The sequence below is a fragment of the Octopus bimaculoides genome, chromosome 5 (assembly GCF_046866305.1).
Source record: "Octopus bimaculoides isolate indiv1 chromosome 5, ASM4686630v1, whole genome shotgun sequence".
NCBI classification, from domain to species: Eukaryota; Metazoa; Mollusca; class Cephalopoda; order Octopoda; family Octopodidae; genus Octopus; species Octopus bimaculoides.
Genome location: NC_142932.1, coordinates 13451480 through 13471479, shown reverse-complemented (window position 1 = coordinate 13471479; position 20000 = coordinate 13451480). Strand labels below are relative to the sequence as shown.

The 20000-nt window shown below is 36.2% G+C and overlaps 1 protein-coding gene across 1 annotated transcript in view; it reads right to left on the bottom strand.

Moving 5' to 3' along the window:
- LOC106878623 (plexin-A2) overlaps window positions 1-20000 on the bottom strand; it is a 758495-nt gene that overhangs the window by 570915 nt on the left and 167580 nt on the right. Inside the window, exon 3 of the mRNA XM_089351892.1 lies at window positions 4368-4553. Within this exon, the coding sequence (XP_089208018.1) occupies window positions 4368-4553 (186 nt within the window). The remainder of the gene's footprint in view (window positions 1-4367; window positions 4554-20000) is intronic.

Genomic DNA, 20000 nt, shown 5'->3' with positions numbered 1-20000 from the left:
AGTTGTACTGTGTGACACGGGGGCTATAGTGAAAGACACTTGCAAATGTCTTTTATTATTGTCCTGTGCCAACCAGAGCCTTGTGAGTGGATTTGGTAGACAAAAACTGAATAAAGCCTAGTGTATATATATATATATATATATATATATATATATATATATATATATATATACACACACACACAAACACACATATATGTATATGTATCTATGTGTGTGTGTTACTGTCTCTTTGCTTTGAATTCACATGGTAGTTGTGAAACAAGCGATATCTGTTTCCAATCTTTTGTGAAAAATGTTTGGTCATGGGGAATATTACCTTATTTGGAGACAGTTGAGGTTTCGTGAATGGAAGGGCATCCAGCCATAGAAAATCTGCCACAATACATGCCGTCTGACCCATGGAAGCACGGGAAAGTGGACATCGTCATCATCATCACAAATATTTTGATAGCAAAATCTAACAACCATCATCTCTTCTTAAGCAATTACATACTATATATGTCAGTGTATAAGATGCATCTATCTTATTTTTAAATGTAACAACAGAAGGCCATGTACCTAAGGTGACCATATTATGGATAAGATACCATGTGTATGAAAATTTGTTTTTCCCCACCAAAAAGTTGGGGGTTGTCTTATGCGAGAGTGTGTCTTTTTAGAAAAAGATTTGTCTCCCCTTACACACACTTCCTGTTTTGACACCACATTTCCTGCTTAACACAAACTTTTAGCCCTTTTTTAAACCTAACACAATTCTCAATTCTCATGCATCCTTATTTTTCCAACCATTATATACATGAATTACCATTGAACTTTAAAAGCTCAAAGACAATATAATGTATTGGTATAGTTATTTTTTTATATATTATTTTCTTCAGTCTGTACTTCTTTGTAAAAAACATTTTCATTCTCCCTCTTCTTGAAAATTTGCTAAGCAATGAAAGCCGGTTAGAAATCTTTATTGAAATATGCTTCCAGTTTAGCATTCTGCCTTATTATTTTTCATTTTCCTATTATTTCTCCTCGTGCGGTTAACACAACCCCACCATTTACTGACTTTATATATATATATATATTCATTTATATTTATATAAGGGCATTACTACAGAATAATGCCACACACTAGACTTCCCAAATAAACATTAATCAAATATGACGTTGAGGGTTCTAGTTCATCTGATCAACGGAACAGCCTGCTCATGAAATCAACATGCAAGTGGCTAAGCAGTCCACAAACATGTGTACCCTTAATGTAGTTCACAAAGAGTTAAGACATGATACAGAATGTGACCAAGGTGGCCTTCTGAAATACGGTTACTACTCATTTTTGCCAGGTAAGTGGACTGGAGCAAGATGAAGTAAAGTGTCTTGCTCAAAGACACAACATATTGCTGTGAATTGAACTCACGACCTTATGATTGTGAGCTGAATACCCTAGCCACTAATCCACACACACACATACATGACAGCCTTTTATACAGTGTCTGTCAGCAAAATTTGCTCACAACCCAGGACTATGGTAGAAGACACTTGCCCAAGGGGCTGTGTAATGGGACTGAACCTGAAAACTCACAGCTGGAAAGCGAGCACCTTAACCACACAGCCATGCCTGTACCTGTACAACTGAATATTCCGGATATCTGGTCATCACATCTTAAATCATCATAGGCCCTTACAAAACTCATTAAAACTCTTTATATACATCAGTTATTCCCATTAATATTTCTGAATGTAGTTGAAATGAGAGAAAAAGGAAAAAATAATTTAAGTAAAGAGCAAGTTTTATTAACCTAATAAAATACTGTAAATGCAGTAAAATTAAATATTGCACAGTACTTTGAGAAGCAACGATCCATTTTAGATAGAGTAGAAACTTTCTTTTAATGGCAATTAATTAACACAAATTAGCACGAATTCTCTTGACTCTAATCAACAACAGATTTTTTTTTGTTTTCTTTTTTCCCCCTCAGTATTAGTCACTTTAGAGTTCTAGCTATTTGAGCATCAAATATATGTAAGAGTGAGTTACCAGTATCACCATTTATTGCACCAGGAACATTACAACAACTCATCACAAAAGGAGAGCAGGAAAAAGAATGGAGGAATGTTTTTTATTGTTTAGCACCAGATTCTGTCTTCTTCCAAAAGACACCAGACCTGTGCTGAAAGGTGTTCAGAAGCCATGCCCATCTCAAATTTTCTTTCAGAAATGGTGCTTTTTAGATGTTGTCTCATGTGTTTGACATACTTTTTAAGAATTTAGTAGCTATTTCTAGTAGGCTAGCTGACCACATACAGGAGCCCTTACTAGTTCAACAGCAGCTGAGGATTAAATGCATATAACACTCCATTTTAATTACATATACTAATGTATATGGCTGTCATTTAAAATTATACATATACTAAACTTAAGTTCTAGGAAAATGAAGCCAATTATATATATATATATATATATATAAATATATATATATATCATCATTGTCATCACCATTTAACATCTGCTTTCCATGCTAGCATGGGTTGGACGATTTGACTGAGGACTGGCAAGCCAGAAGGCTGTACCAGGCTCCAATCTGATCTGGCAGAATTTCTACAGCTGGATGTCCTTCCTAATGCCAACCACTCTGAGAGTGTAGTGAGTGCTTTTACGTGCCACCAGCACGAGGGCCAGTCACATGTGCCAGCAGCATGTAAAAGCACCCACTACACTCTTGGAGTGGTTGGCGTTATATATATATATATATATATATATATATATATATATGGTTTCGTCAAACTACTTCATTCTGTGAGTTTTTCTCACTGGAGAAAGATGTTGTGGCCTGCCACTCACAGTCCTTGAATATCTCATGAGGTTGGTGATTTTGTGTCGCTATTTGAGCTATATTTTTTAGCTCCAATTTCTAGCAATTGCAGGTGCTATTTTGGTCCCTTAATTATTTTACCTGTTTGGTTTTTAATTGCTACAGCCATCAATATCATAATGTATTTAATATATAATAATATACTAATTTATCGTTATAATATCTTATTGTATTTACTCTTTTACTTGTTTCAGTCATTTGACTGTGGCCATGCTGGAGCACTGCCTTTAGTCGAGCAAATCGACCCCAGGACTTATTCTTTGTAAGCCTAGTACTTATTCTATTGGGCACTTTTGCCGAACTGCTAAGTTAAGGGGACCTAAACACATCAGCATCGGTTGTCAAGAGATGTTGGGGGGACAAACACAGATACACATGCATACATATATACATATATACGACGGGCTTCTTTCAGTTTCCGTTTACCAAATCCACTCACAAGGCTTTGGTCAGCCCGAGGCTATAGTAGAAGACACTTGCCCAAGGTGCCACGCAGTGGGACTGAACCCGGAACTATGTGGTTGGTAAGCAAGCTACTTACCACACAGCCACTCTTGTGTATTTATATATATATATATATAAGGAGAGCGGTTGAAAGAGAGAAAGAATTGATGAGTAGCCATCAAAAGATAAATCCATGCTAATGGAGAGTTCAGTGAATATCAGGTTGTAAAACTTTAATACAGTATTAGAACACAGAGAATCCAAATGGGACTGGCTGATATGTATGTATATAGATAATCAGCTAAAATGATCTTTAAGAGAAACATATTTATGATAAAAGCAGAAAAGCATTAATTTCACATGTGATATTCCTGATGATTTGGGTAAACGTAGCTATTAAATTAATTTCCATTTTTTTTTCTATGGGGCAAAGATCCCAGGCACCTTCCACTTAGGGTCCTATCAGAAGCATCCATCATTAAACTTCCTGATTGGTTTCCCAACCATGACCAATTGAGAGTATGGATATTATTTAGCCGTCTCATTTTTGGTCCACCCTTAAGTCTTCTGGTTGGTTCATCTTGAAGAATGTGTCTCGTGATTCTTTCCTGCAACATTCTCATCCCATGTCCTTCGTAGCAGTGCTGTAACCTCTCAATGCAGAGGACTAGTGGCTCAACCTGGAGAAACTCCCTGATCCCTGAGTTATGTACCCTGTTGAGTAATGTTACTCAAGAGAACCTTCTGAGGAACTCTGGTTTAGTCACTTGTATTCATTATTGTACTCTTTCTGTCATTATCTAACATTTACAACCACAGGTGAGAGTAGGCACACAAACTAAATTGAAGATTTATATTATGTGTCACAAAAACATAATTACACATGCAATATTGATGTCTAACTTAACGAAACAGCTGTTGAATATGAAGTATGAACTATGTGAAATTTATGCTTTTCTATTTTTATTCTGTATATACACACACATTATATATATACATATATATATATTCACAAATGGATATAAAAAAGGGAAGATAGAGGAAGTGTGTTCTTACTTTGATGATGGTGCCAACGGTAGTTCCAATGAAAGCCACAGTGTAATCATAAGTTATCGATACAGCTACAGCAGAAGCTATTATCGAAGGGAAATCCTGTGTAATGGGAACCTCCACTGGTACAGTCCCAGCTATTGGTGTGTTGATATCTAAAGTTCCACAGTAATTGTCATCAATTTGGAGTGTCTGAAAGAGATTTTAAAGAAGAAACATCAAGATTCATGAATTATTTTATTGTAATAATTAAAACAGCAACAACAATAATAATAATAATTCTTTCTACTATAGGTAGAAGACATGAAATTGGAGGAAGGGGATAATCAATTACATCGACCCTAGTACTAAAGTGATATGTTTTTTTCATTGACCCCAAAAATATGAAAGGCAAAGTCAACCTTATAGAAATTTGAACCCAGAATGTAATGATGAATGAAATGCCACTAAGTATTTTGCCTGGCATGCTAACAATTCTGCCTCAATAATGATAATCCTTTCTACTATAGGCACAAGGCCTGAAATTCTGGGGAGCAGGGCTAGTCAATTACATTGACCCCAGTGCTCAACTGGCACTTAATTTATCGACCCTGAAAGGATGAAAGGCAAAGTTGACTTCTGCAGAATTTGTACAGAAAGATTGATGAAATAGCACTAAACATTTTGCCTGGCATGCTAATGATTCTGCCAGCTCGCTGCCTTAAATAATAATAATAATAATAATAACAACAACAACAATAATCCCAAATGGGAGATAGTACCAACTGGTACTCTTAAACATTATGGCTAAATATCAGACAACCCAAAAGTATCAACAATACAAGAAATTGTTCTCATGTATTGCCCGCTTCTTAAGAAAAAACACTTAATCTGAGAATACTTGGTTCTCATAAAACTCTTTCAAAACTGAAATATTACAAATTTAACAATCTTAGTCCTTAGCATCTGGTCTCCTTCTCCAATAATTTATCATTGTTAATCCTAAATAACTCCCACAGTAAAGTGTCCAACTTGCTCTTACTTGAGATCTCTGGGTGATGCTTGGAACACTTTGTATAAAGCAGAGTAAAAAACAATGTAAATAATAATTATAATATAATAAAAACACATACACTAATATAACAAGAAACTAGACCCCATAACAAAAACTGATGCAGCACACCAACCAGAGGAGTCTACATTCACCCAAATTCCACAAAAATAACACAATGCTGCTCACAACTCAGGGACATGGCAGTGCATTAGATGGTGCAGTAGAAACTTGCATAAGACTACCAAAGAGTAAATATTATTACAGATATACATATACAAAGATTGTCAATGCATACAGGCATGTCCTCTACATCCCTCTCTCAGCTGAGAGATCCTAGTCTTGCAGGCTTGGGGGTGTTGGCGCCAGGTAAAAGTGCCGGTGTCATGCAAGAGCACCGGTTCCAGTGTCACATAATAGTGCCTGTGCTGGTACCATGTAGAAGTGCCTGTGCCGGAGTCACAAAAAAGCACCCAGTACATTATGTAGAAGGGTTGGCATTAGGAAGGGCATCCAGCCATAGAAAACATGTCAAAACAGACATGTGGAGCCCAGGAAGCTCTTCAGCTGGTCAGCTACTGTCAAACTATCTAATTCATGCCAGCATAGAGAATGGACATTAAATGATGATGTTGATGATGATGATGATGATGGTGAGGATGAAAATGACCATTTTAACATCCTCTTTTTTGTGCTTGCGTAAGTCAGTAGGAGCTTATTTAGGTAAATTTTCTATAGCTGGATGCCTTTCATATGCATACACACAAACATCATACACATACACACCATACACACACACACACACACACACACACACACACACACACACACAAGGCTTCTTCCAGTTTCTTTTAACCAAATCTCACTCGCAGGTGTTTGGTTGGTGAAGAAGCCATAGAAGACACTTGCCCGAGGAGATACACACTGTGACTGAACCCCAAACCATGTGATTAGGAAACAACCCACGCAGCCATGTCTGTAGTGCTATTAGAGAGTGGAATTAATTACCAAATTACCAATCCTAAGGACTTTTGAGCTTGTGAAAGGGGTGGGTTAGCATTTTAGTATCTCACCAATCAATACGATATAGTATTATACCGATGACAGTCTTTTCTGCTGACAGACACTTTAATAGAAATATCTAGTAATTTATTTCTCATAAATACAACCAATTTAAAGTGAACATAAACACTAAAGGTGAACGGTTCACCAGGTCTTCAAATTTTGACCTTTACTATGCCGCAGGTAACTGTGGTCACAGTATTGTTTTATTATGTTATAGCACTGTCACTAACCTGGGTCATCGACTAAATGAAATTTGAAGCATTCATCACTACTGTAGCTACTGCAGCAGTATAGAGAAGGAAACAATGACATCATTGTTGTTGGCGGAGGTGATTGTCATCTGCGTAATGTGATGTTATAAAGCAGCATGCTAAAGGTTAAGCTAGTTATAAAAGTAAATCATTAATGGAACCAGAGTCACTAAAGATACATGGCAGTGTTCAGACAATATAAGTCTATCATCTGATAGAAGAAGAGTCACTGGTTCAAATCTCACCACTGGCAGTGTGCTTGCTATTTAAAAGGGCTCAGGTTCATCCTTGTAGATCACTAAAGGTTAAGCTAGTTATAAAAGTAAATCATTAATGGAACCAGAGTCACTAAAGATACATGGCAGTGTTCAGACAATATAAGTCTATCATCTGATAGAAGAAGAGTCACTGGTTCAAATCTCACCACTGGCAGTGTGCTTGCTATTTAAAAGGGCTCAGGTTCATCCTTGTAGATCACTAAAGGTTAAGCTAGTTATAAAAGTAAATCATTAATGGAACCAGAGTCACTAAAGATACATGGCAGTGTTCAGACAATATAAGCCTATCATCTGATAGAAGAAGAGTCACTGGTTCAAATCTCACCACTGGCAGTGTGCTTGCTATTTAAAAGGGCTCAGGTTCATCCTTGTAGATCACTAAAGGTTAAGCTAGTTATAAAAGTAAATCATTAATGGAACCAGAGTCACTAAAGATACATGGCAGTGTTCAGACAATATAAGCCTATCATCTGATAGAAGAAGAGTCACTGGTTCAAATCTCACCACTGGCAGTGTGCTTGCTATTTAAAAGGGCTCAGGTTCATCCTTGTAGATCACTAAAGGTTAAGCTAGTTATAAAAGTAAATCATTAATGGAACCAGACTCACTAAAGATACATGGCAGTGTTCAGACAATATAAGCTTATCATCTGATAGAAGAAGAGTCACTGGTTCAAATCTCACCACTGGCAGTATGCTTGCTATTTAAAAGGGCTCAGGTTCATCCTTGTAGATCATTAAAGGTTAAGCTAGTTTCACTGGTTCAAATCTCACCACTGGCAATGTTAATTAAATGGGGCCCAGACTCATTCTTATGAATCAATCTTTAGCCATCTTAATTTGTAGTTTAAGGAACTAGAATTAACCGTTTTGTTTATCATGTTCCTCTTGAAAGACATTGCCATTGTTTCAATGAAAATAATGAAGAAATTAGTAAAATAACATTGTCATTATTAAGCAGGTGTTTGGGATATACATTAATTTTGATGGAAAATTTTAAGTTTAAATCACTTTAAATCAAACTTCATATCATAGAAACATGGGTAGTCTGACTGAGGCAGGTCTGTATCAAAGACAAGCAGATGCTTTTTTATCGATATACTAAAGAAGTAGATACTTTTTAATGGATCATTCATCATCATCATCATCATCATCATCAATGTTTAACGTCTGCTTTCCATGCTAGCATGGGTTGGATGATTTGACTGGGGACTGGTGAACCAGATGGTTACATCAGGCTCCAATCTGATTTGGCAGAGTTTCTACAGCTGGATGCCCTTCCTAACGACAACCACTCCGAGAGTGTAGTGGGTGCTTTTACGTGCCACCGGCACGAAGGACAGTCAGGCGGTACTGGCAACGGCCACACTCAAAACGGTGTATTTTACGTGCCACCTGCACAGGAGCCAGTCCAGTGGCACTGGCAACGATCTCGCTTGAATGACTTTTCAGCTTAGCATCAATAATTATGTAACAATAAAGTCATCATTCACCATTTTAACATCCTCATTCACCATTTTAACATCCTCATTCACCATTTTAACATCCACATTTCCATGCTTGCATGAGTTGGACAGATTTATTAAAGCATCTTCGCTACAGCCAAAAGCTCTTCCTTGTCACCTACCCTTACCTTTTTCTAAATAAGGTAATATTCCTCTATGACTAGACATGGTCTCACAGAATAATGGAAATGAATGACTTCAGAAGTGAGCATTATCATTGCAGTGGTCAGGGTATTACACATGCCATGATGAAATACTACCACTTCTGTAGTTTCTTTGCTCATAAGGGTGGCATAAGGTATGTGTAAGTATAGGAGGTAACAAACCAAATTTTCCTGGACTTTGTGTGACTTTATCCTCTATTGCTACTCTTCATTAATGTTTTTACTGCTAAAATCAAGCCATCTACTCAAAATTTCATAAACATTAACAAGGGAAAGCAGTTTTATATACCAAAATACCTCTTTTATATACAAGGGGTAGCTGAAAAGTTCCTGGCTGTAACCCTCATGACAATGGTATTTTTATCAGGTAACTAGGTTGCACTGACAGTAATTATCTTGGCAGAGATCAGTAATTAGTGCATGACAATGGTTCAGCATATATCTATGTCAACTGCTTCATAGCATGCACTGTTTATTTATGTAAACTTTCATCCCTGCGAGGACTGTAAATTCAACAAAACTGGTGAAGCTGGAGGCGACCGTAAATTCCATGAAAGACCAGAAGAATTTGCTGAATGTGTACGAATTTGATAGGAAGTCATAGTCAAAATGGCAGTGTAACTGCCAAAACTGCTGCTTTTCTACTATTATGGTGATTAAGTCTCGAACTGGGTTGGAAAATTTTACATGAAGAATAGTCTAACAAACCTATCAGATTCCTTGAAATTTGCACGGTGACCTTTATTATTGATTCTGTGAGTGATAGTGGATATATATATATATATATATATATATATGGTCCGTGGGAAGAGCCATTTTAACGATGCGTCCTGCCTTACTCTTCGAAACGCGCCTGTGTTAGAATGGGGGCAGCTGATGAAGGAAAATGTTCTCTATGTGGCTTGTGTGTTTTCTTTACTCTGGTGATTATCATTTTTTGTCTATGTTTTCTTTGCAATGTCCTGTACCTAGATATGCACCTATACATACAGGTAGACGTAGGTATGCACATACCTGTATGTATATATGCATATACTCATTTATTATTTGTTATATATATATATATATATATATATATATATATATTAAATAATAATAAGGGTGATAAATTAGATATTAATTTAATTAACACCAATTTAAAACCAGTGGCCTAGCAGAAAGAAAATTCTGAAAATTCAGAAAAATTATATTACATACATATGAGAAGGGATGACCACTAAGTGGACATCTATTATGCTAGAAATAGACCATCTACAGTCAAACCACAAAAGAAAAGAATGTTCTCCAGGGAAATTCAGCACACACCAGAACATGAACAAGACAAAAGAAAATATACAAAAAATGACTAATTCTTTATTTTTGTACATTTTCATTTGTCTTGTTCATGTTCTGAATTTCCCTGGAGAACATTCTTTTCTTTTGTGGTTTGACTGTTGATGGTCGATTTCTAGCATAAAGGATGTCCACTCAGTGGTCATCCCTTCTCACATGTATGTAATATATATATATATATTATATATACATCAACCAGTACACAAACAGGTACAAAACTGCTGCAGATAGGGTTGTGTATATTCTCATCTGATTCAAAGCAAGTACATAGGGCATGTAAATTTATGTCAACTGATGTTATGGGTTTATAGGTATCGCAAAAGACCTGGTTGGAGGCCCAACCTTCTGAGTTCTTTTACAGGGCTTAGAAAAACTGGAGGACAGCTGCAATAAGTGAATGAATCTGAGAGAGGAATAGGTTGATTAAAATCCTAATTAACTGATCCCCCTGTATTTTTTTAAAATCCAAAACCAGGAACTTTTTAGCACCCCTTCGTATATATAAAACAGCATGTAATCTATCGAAATATATACATCTATATATATTTATATTCAAGAGTATGTATGTATCCGTGTGTGTGAGTGTATATTCATACATACATACATACACACACACACACACATCTATATCTACCTATTGATCACAGCATCTCTCTCTCTCTCTCATATATATATATAAATAATACAAATAATAAATGAGTATATGCATATATACATACATGTATGTACATACCTACATCTACATGTATATATAGATGCATATCTCGGTACAGGACGATGCAAAAAAACGTGGACAAAATGGTAAACAGAGTACAGAAAACACACAGGCCACATAAAGAACATTTCCTTCATCAGCTGCCACCATTCTAAAACTAAGCGTTTCGAAGAGTTAGGGCAGGACACATCGTTAGCATGGCTATATATATATATATATATATATATATATATATATATATATATATAGACACATACACGTGTACCGCAGCATCTTTTGTGTTTTGTTTTTATTTTTACATTTACAATTTATTCCTTCACCCCGGCCACGATCTGGCATACACAGGTGCTTACAAATATCAAGTATTACCTCTAACATTTACTTTACCTATATAAATATATATATATATATATATATTTATATATTTGATCCTTTATATTGAACACTCAATATTTCATCTACATTCAATACTTTCTTTCATGGTGCCATCCATTTTTATTTTATTTTATATTATATATTGTATATTATATTATATATTGTATATTCCATATTCTATACCCCACATTGGTTCTGCAGGAATATAAATAAAACATAAAAAACAGACAGTGTTGGAACTCTTTTAAACAAAATAATATATATATATATATATATATATATATAGATAGATAGATAAGGTCCAACCCATGCCAGCATTGGCAACAGACGTTAAATGATAGTGGTGATGATGATTGTATGTGCCTTATCTTCGAAACGTCAGGTTAGAATAGGGGCAGCTGATGAAGGAATATTCCAAGTGGCTTTCCGTTTTCCTATGTGCTCGTTCTGTTGTCTGTAGTTCATTGTTCTAATGTCCTGTACCCTGATATGTATATATATACACATGTAGATGTAAGTATGTACATTTATGTGTGTATACATGTATACATATTCTTTGTATTATTATTATTATATATATATATATACACACACACAGCTGTATCTATACAAAATGTGTATGTGACCTCCTGAGTCAGGACAAGAATGGGAATGTAGAGAATGCTCACTGATTAGATTTAAGGTCATTCCCTGACCTAAATAATTTACTGAATGAATCTCTTTCCCTGGCTTCCTCACTCTCTTTCAGCTGTCCTACTCTTTGCAATACGTAGGTGTGTAATAAAAAACAAGCTTGTGGCTGATGGAAGGCGGCTGTGTGTTGGTGTGTCAACTATTTGAATTAATTATATAAGCAGAAACAAAGATTTTAAAGTTTGCACACCAACACACACACGTGATCAACTATATAAAGCATTCAATACTATGTGTGTCTAAGTGCATGACTTTGTGTGTGTGTGTGTGTGTGTGTGTGTGTGTGTGTACATGGTGATATATTCGTTTTTACTCTTTTACTTGTTTCAGTCATTTGCCTGTGGCCATGCTGGAGCACCACCTTTAGTCGAACAAATCGACCCCAGGACTTATTCTTTGTAAGCCTAGTTCTTATTCTATCGGTCTCTTTTGCCGAACCGCTAAGTTACGGGGGACGTAAACACACTAGCATCGGTTGTCAAGCAATGTTGGGGGAACAAACAGACACACAAACATATACACACACACACACACACATATATATATATACATACATATATATATACAATGGGCTTCTTCATACATATATACATACATATATATATACGATGTGCCCCCTTCCTATACATTACACATACACACACACATATACATACATGCACATACATATTTATATATGGAGGGAAAGACCAAGTTCTGCAAGTTTCTATAAAAGTGTGTGCATTGGGTAATAAAACAACACATACTACACCACCACCCCCACTGGCATCGCCCCCACCTGCTACCGCTGCTAGTATCATCACATATATGCAAGAAAGATAAACAGTAAAAGCAGATTCTGTTGTGTCTGGGGAGAGTCCTTTTCTTATCGTGCCTTAAAATTTAACACACTCACCGTTAAAATTTCCAATTATTATTTTTATTTTCCTAAAATTTTCGTTGCGTCTTGCAACCTTTTCAATAGTCTTGACGGTGAGTGCGTTAAATTTTAAGGCACGATAAGAAAATTACTCTCCCCAGACACAACACAATATGCTTCAACACACGAACTCACATAAAAAATCTTGCAAACCAAATCCAAAAACGAAGTAAAAGCAGAAATATTCTTTTTAATTATAGGCAGAAGGTCTGCAAATTTTGAAGCAGGGGGTAAGATGATTGCATCATCAACTCCAGTGCTCTATTTGTACTTATCTTATCGATCCCAAATGGATAAAGGGCAAAGTTGACCTATGTTCCCGAAATAAAGGCATAAAGCCAGAAGAAATGCCACTAAACAAATTGCCTGGCGTACTAACGATTCTGCCGGCTCACTGCCTTCAGTGACAGTTGAAACAAGGAGAGTAACTTTGAGCTGTAAAGAGATGTGCCTGTGGGGAAATGTCTTGTGTTGACCTACCACCTAATCCCGGATATCCAGGAAGATATTTACCTTGTGTTCATGTCCGGTCTTTACTGTGTGCTCTCTTATGTTATGTAGTTAGTGGGGGTTGGGGTGAATGGTGTGTGCGTGTGCATATGTACATATGTGTATGTGTGTGCATATATGTGTCTATGTGAGAGAGAGAGAGAGAGAGAGAGTGAGTGAGTGAGTGAGTGTGTGTGTGTGTGTGTGTGTGTGTGTGTGTGTGTGTGTGTGTGTGTGTGGTGTAAGTCACCTGCATTTATGTATATGTGTGCATGTGAGTATGTTTGCATGGAGTGTTGTCACCTACATTTATGTATGTGTGTGCATGTGTGTGTGTGTGTGTGTGTGTGTTTGTGTGAATATGTGTTTCCGTGTGTGAGTGAGTGTGTGTATTGTGTATTTGTAGCATAGAGACAGAATGTTACCTGCATTTATGTGTGTATGTATGTGTGGCATAGAGTGTATGTCACTTGCATTTGTGTGTGTGTGTGTGTGTGTGTGCATGTGTATGCACAAGCTGTATGTCACCAGCATTTGTGTTGTGTGTGTGTGTGTTATTTCTTTACTACCCACAAGGGGCTACACACAGAGGGGACAAACAAAGACAGACAAACGGATTAAGTCGATTATATCGACCCTAGTGCGTAACTGGTACTTATTTAATTGACCCCGAAAGGATGAAAGGCAAAGTCGACCTCGGCGGAATTTGAACTCAGAATGTAGCGGCAGACGAAATAGCGCTAAGCATTTCGCCCGGTGTGCTAACGTTTCTGCCAGCTCACCGCCTTAGTGTGTGTGCATGCGTATGCACAAGCTGTATGTCACCAGCATTTGTGTTGTGTGTATAACCTTCATTTCTCTACATGTGTGTGAGTGCATATATTTGTGTGTGTGCATGAGAGAACAGTCACAGGTGGTGTACAGAATGCATGCCATATCTGCAAGTTATATATGGGTGGTGGGTGAATGTATATATATCGAATGTTTGTGACTGAGGAGAGAATGTTTGTATAGATTATTTTAGTCTTAGTATTTTTTATGACGGCTGATAAAAGAACACACACAAACACACACACACACACACACACACACACACACACACACACACACACACACACACACATTCTGTGTCAAAGAAGAAATAAGACCATTTCCAATCATCCAGATAAACTCAAGGTGTACACAGTAACTACTAATTAAGCTGTTTTATTGTAATCCCATCACAGCCATCTCACATTAGCCTAGTTCTCAACAAGATAAAATAAACACTGTAGGGATCTATCATTACAATTTATGATCTACCTTTATAATTCAAGATTTACCATTATCTTTATACATGTGTTGGTTATTAACTGTCAGGTCAATGCACCCTTCAAAATTTCTGTTTCTCCAGCATTAATCCTAATGTACCTATGTACTCTTTCCTTTTTTTATGGCTCTTCTATTTTTATTATCTTACTTGTTTCAGTCATTTGACTGTGGCCATGCTGGAGCACCACCTTGATGGGTTTTAGTTGAACAAATTGACCCCCTCCCCCAGGACTTATTTCTTAAGCCTAGTACTTATTCTATCAGTCTCCTTAGCCAAACGGCTAAGTTACAGGGTTGCCAAGTGATGATGGAGGACAAACACAAAGACACACACACACACACATATATATACATACAAAACAAGTTCTTTCAGTTTCCATCAATCAAATCCACTCACAAGGCTTTACTCAGCTTGTGGCTATGGAAGAAGACACTTGCCCAAGGTGCCACAAAGTGGGACTGAACTAAGAACCATTAGGTTGGGAAGCAAGCTTCTTACCATATAGCCACAACTGTACCTATACACTTTTTTGTCTTTCTCTGTTTTATTCTGTGTACAGTTGTTGCACTTTTGAATTTCACTGCTGGTATTTATGTTTGAACATAAATTAACATAAAATTTTGACTGAAGGTTTTTTAATTTAGTCTTTTAGCATTTAAATTGGCTCAAGATCCTGCTCCCCACACCCACACTACAATGTCATTCTAAAAATAAACAATCACATCTTTGAAATCTCAAAGCTATGAAATCATACATTATTAGTTCAAAACAATGTAGATAAATAGGCATGACATTTGGCAGGGGGTATGTGTCTTAGTGGTTAGGGTGTTGCCAGCACAATTGCAAAACCATGGTTCCAATTCTCAGACCAAACAGTTAATTGTGTTCTAAACAAAACACTTTATCACATATTCTGTGATCACTTTGACATCTGACATATTGTGCACCTGTTCAGGCAATGTCAATTTGATGAAAAGCATTAGCTAATATGCAGAACAAACATTTGATCACAATAAACAAAGAATTTGTGCAGGGTGTTGAAGAAATTGCAGAGTGCCCATCTATTGTCTTTAACAGTGAAGAACACACTTGACAGAATAATCTGAATGCTAAAGGGTTAGACCACTTTAAACAATGAAATCTGCATCCTATAACAAAGGGCATTCTCAGGAGTATTGGAACTAAAAGGGCTAACTGAATACGTCATTGAAGATAATTCACTGGCCATCAAATTACAGAATGTTAACATAAAATTCTTTTATTCTCCAACTTACTTCAGCCATTGAACTGCAGCAGGGCTGGGGTATCACTTTGAAGGGTCCAATCTAGGTATAGGCAACCCCTTTTAGAGAAGTGGGTTGCATGAGACATGGATCATCACCAGGTTGATAGAAATACAAAACATATTCAAGCTAATATAAAGCTATTCATATAACTCCTTTGAAGTTGAAAACGAGTGGAGGGGATTAAAAAATTTGTCACCATTTGTGCAAGCAAGGCTTGTGCGGTTAAGAAGCTTGCTTCCTATCTGTAAGGCCTTGGGTTCAGTCTCAATGCACAGCACCTTGAGTAAGTGTCGTCTAGAATAATCTTGTGTCAATCAACACCTTGTGAATAGATATAATAGACAGATACATACATGTGTATATATGGAATTATATTTTATATATGATTATAATGAGTCAACTTTTAACTGCAATAATATGAGTTTGAATGTTGATGAAACAATTGTAAATTTACATAATAAAACAACTTGCTCACTCCATTCTCATTGGAGATAATTATATAAATGCAATGGATATTTAAAACCCGATTTGAAAAATGTCAATCTTCAAATTAAAGGCATGTCTGATAGCCTGTATCTGCTGTTGAGCTTAAAAGAGGGAACTCCAAGGTTAACATCTAAAATTTATATATCTGTGTGTGTGTGTTAATCTGCAAATATCGCTTGACAACTGGTGTTGGTTTGTTTATATCCCTGTAACTTATTGTAGCAAAACAATACAACAAAATAAGTACTAGAAATGGAGAAAAAAAAAGGAGTGGGATCATTTTGTTCAAATAAACCCTTCAAGTACAATACAAAGGATAAGTTTAATGAATATTTCACAAGAAAGGAATAGTCCAACAGTTTTCACGAAAAGTTTAAACTTTGATCCAACCATCCATCCACCCTTCTCCAGGAATGATAAATGGAAAAAATAAAATAAATGGTTGCAAAAGAGAAGTAACTAAATAATACAATATACATTCATGTCCCAAGTCAGTTATGATACTCCAAATGATCTTATATCCAAAATTAATCCTAACCCATTGATAGTTTTATCTTTACTTACAGACAAAGCTAACTTAGAACCAACCATATTTTCTACCATAGTCATTCTTGCTTTGTTTCTTTTATTACATTTTTTCTGACATTATAGTATGTTTTCAAGCCGCCAATGAAGATTATCAGGGTGTGTAGTAGTAGTAGTAGTAGTAGTGACGGTGGTAGTAGTATTAGTAGTAGTAGTAGTAGTAGTAGTAGTAGTAGTAGTAGTAGCAGCAGCACCAGTACTAGTAGTAGTAGTAGTAGTAGAATTAGTAATAGAATTAGTTGTTGCTTTAGCCTTCATTAGCCTTATTCAACTAAAACATACATAGCCCTTTAGCACTCAAACCGAGTATATCCGGTACAAATATTCCACCAGTTTCATGTTCAAACTGACCAGATGAAGCCTCTCACACCTAATTTTACTATGTCATTCTAAAAATAAGCAACCACATCATCGAAATCTGAAAGCTATGAATTAATGTATGATTAATTCAAAACAAATGCGAATAAATAAGCATTGCATTTGACAGGGTAATCTGTATGCTAATGAGTTAAAAAGATTCCACCTGCAACTAAACCTTTCCCCACTCACTCACACATGATAGTGTAAAACCAATGGTTCTCAACTGGAGTTCATATGGCCGCTTGAGGGTCCATATAAGATTTTTTGGGATCCATGAAACAATATAGTAAACTGGGGATTCACAATAGTGCTTTAAGGGCTCCTGAAAAAATTTTTCTTTATATGTATGTATTACAAGAAACAGGTTTCTTTCTCTAACATGGTGGTTCTTAACCAGGGTCCATGTAACAAAATAATAAATTGGGGACCTATGACAGTATTTTGAAGGCCCCTGAAAAAATTTTCCTTTAGATGTATTGGTAATGTATTGCAAGAAGCAGCTAGGTTTCTTTCTATAATGTTTTACATAGTTCAACCTACAGAAGCTAATGTGTGGAAAAGCAAAATAGGAATCATGAAAGTAGTATCTATAAAACTAATTTTTAAACTTCGAATGGTTATGGGGTGTCCACCAGAATAGAATATTAACCACAGGGGTCCATAGGTTAAAAAATGGTTGAGAATCCCTAGTGTGAACCATAGATTATGTTTTCAGTGTCTTTCCTGTTTTTACAACAGGTAGTGTGCTTTGAGGTGAATTTAGCTGCTATTTCAAGCAGTTCATGTGACCTCATCGGAGCTGTTTTATTGGGCTTTATGGAAGAGCACACATGCAGTATCAATTAGTACATCATTATTATGTTTTGTTGCATTTTTCTGTGATGGGGTGGGCACATTGTTTATTGTGGGTTGGAGTTTACTTTTAACATATATATATATCAAACATTAATTTTTATTCAAGAGATAACATAACAGCCACAGAAATAATTATATGAGAAAGTTTTGAAACCAATAAATAAATGCTAGTGGTGGTGATGATGATGATGATGATGGTGATGATGGTGGTGGTGATCCTTCTTACAATATGAATGTAGTGTATGTATGTTTATATAGTACGACACTGTATTCATATGCTAAAATATTAACAAAAGCAGTGAAACACCTACAAACAACACAACCACACATTTGGTACTCAAATTGTGTGTGCATGTGTGCATATACATACATACATGCATACACATCAAAACACAGGTGTATGTTGATGTATATAAACATAACAGTGAACATAAAGAAAATATAACCAAATAAAACCATAAACTGTGAATATAAAACGTAATTGAATATAAACATAACATAAATGGTGAACAAACACAGAACATTATGGATTGCTTTGAAGTGCAAACTATTAAATAATTTAAAGCAGTGCTTTGTTCGGTGCCTAAATGGAGTATTTCGAAGCACAATTTTTAATGACATTGTTTGTTTTATATTTTATCTTTTTTAAAACAATGTTTACGATGTTTGTTGCCTCAATTTTCAACTTTTTTTTTTTTCCAAATATTCTTGATATAGATCACTAATTGAAAAATTTATTTGTATACCTTTCTAACTTTTATGATAAAAAGTCGTCTATCTCTCGCATATATAACATCATCATCACCATCATTTAACATTCATTTTCCATGCCGCCATGGGATGAGTAGTTTGACAGGAGCTGGTCAGCTGATGAGCTACATGGTCTCCATGTCTGTTCTGGCATGGTTTTCTACAGCTTGATGCCCTTCCTAATGCCAACCACTTTACGAAGTGTACTGGGTGCTTTTCACATGGCACCAGTACCCATGAGACAACAAGTTTAGGAAGAGAGATACAGAGGACATACCTGTATGCAGAGACAGATATGATTTTATTTAGCTATGTGAATGTGTATATAAGCCTAGTACTTATTCTATTGATAGATTTTGCCAAGCTGCTAAGTTACGGACACATAAGCGCACCAGCATTGGCTGTCAAGCAATTGGCATGGGGGTGGGAAACAAACACAGACACACACACACACACACAATTTCAGTTTCCATCTACCAAATCCACTCACAAGGCTTTGGTCAGCTCAAGGCTTTGGTCAGCTCAAGGCTATAGTAGTAGACACTAGCCCAAGGTGCCATGCAGTGGGACTGAACCCGGAACCATGTCGTTGGGAAGCAAGCTTCTTACTACACTAGTTTTAATCATTGGACTAGTGGAACAGCTACGAATGCCTTAATCAAGCAATTTAACCCCAGTACTTATTTTTAAAGTCTGGTGCATATAATCTCTTTTACTGAACTACTAAGCAAGAAGGAAGTAAACAAACCAGCACCGGTTGTCAAGCAGTGATGGGAGACAAACAAAAAGACACATACACAGACATGTATGCGTATGTGTGTGTACACACACTCAGAGTGGGAAGAGAGGAACCTCTTTCAGTTTCTGTTTACCAAATTCACTCACAAGTCTTTGGTCAGTGTTGTTTGCATTATAACACTTCAAATCCTGTAACATAGTGGTTCACCAAATAGATATCAAGATAAATTAAGTACAAAACTAAAATAATTACAGGAGACGAATATCATGGACTACATATTTTGCAGATGTCCAGAATGGTCATAGGGAAACAACAGAAACTATTAAGTTTAATCTCTTTAAATATACACAGAATAAACTCACACATCTTTTAAACAAAATTGTATATACTTTAAAGCACATGAATGCATATATATTATATATTATAGCAGAGACTCCAGCTAAGAAGACCT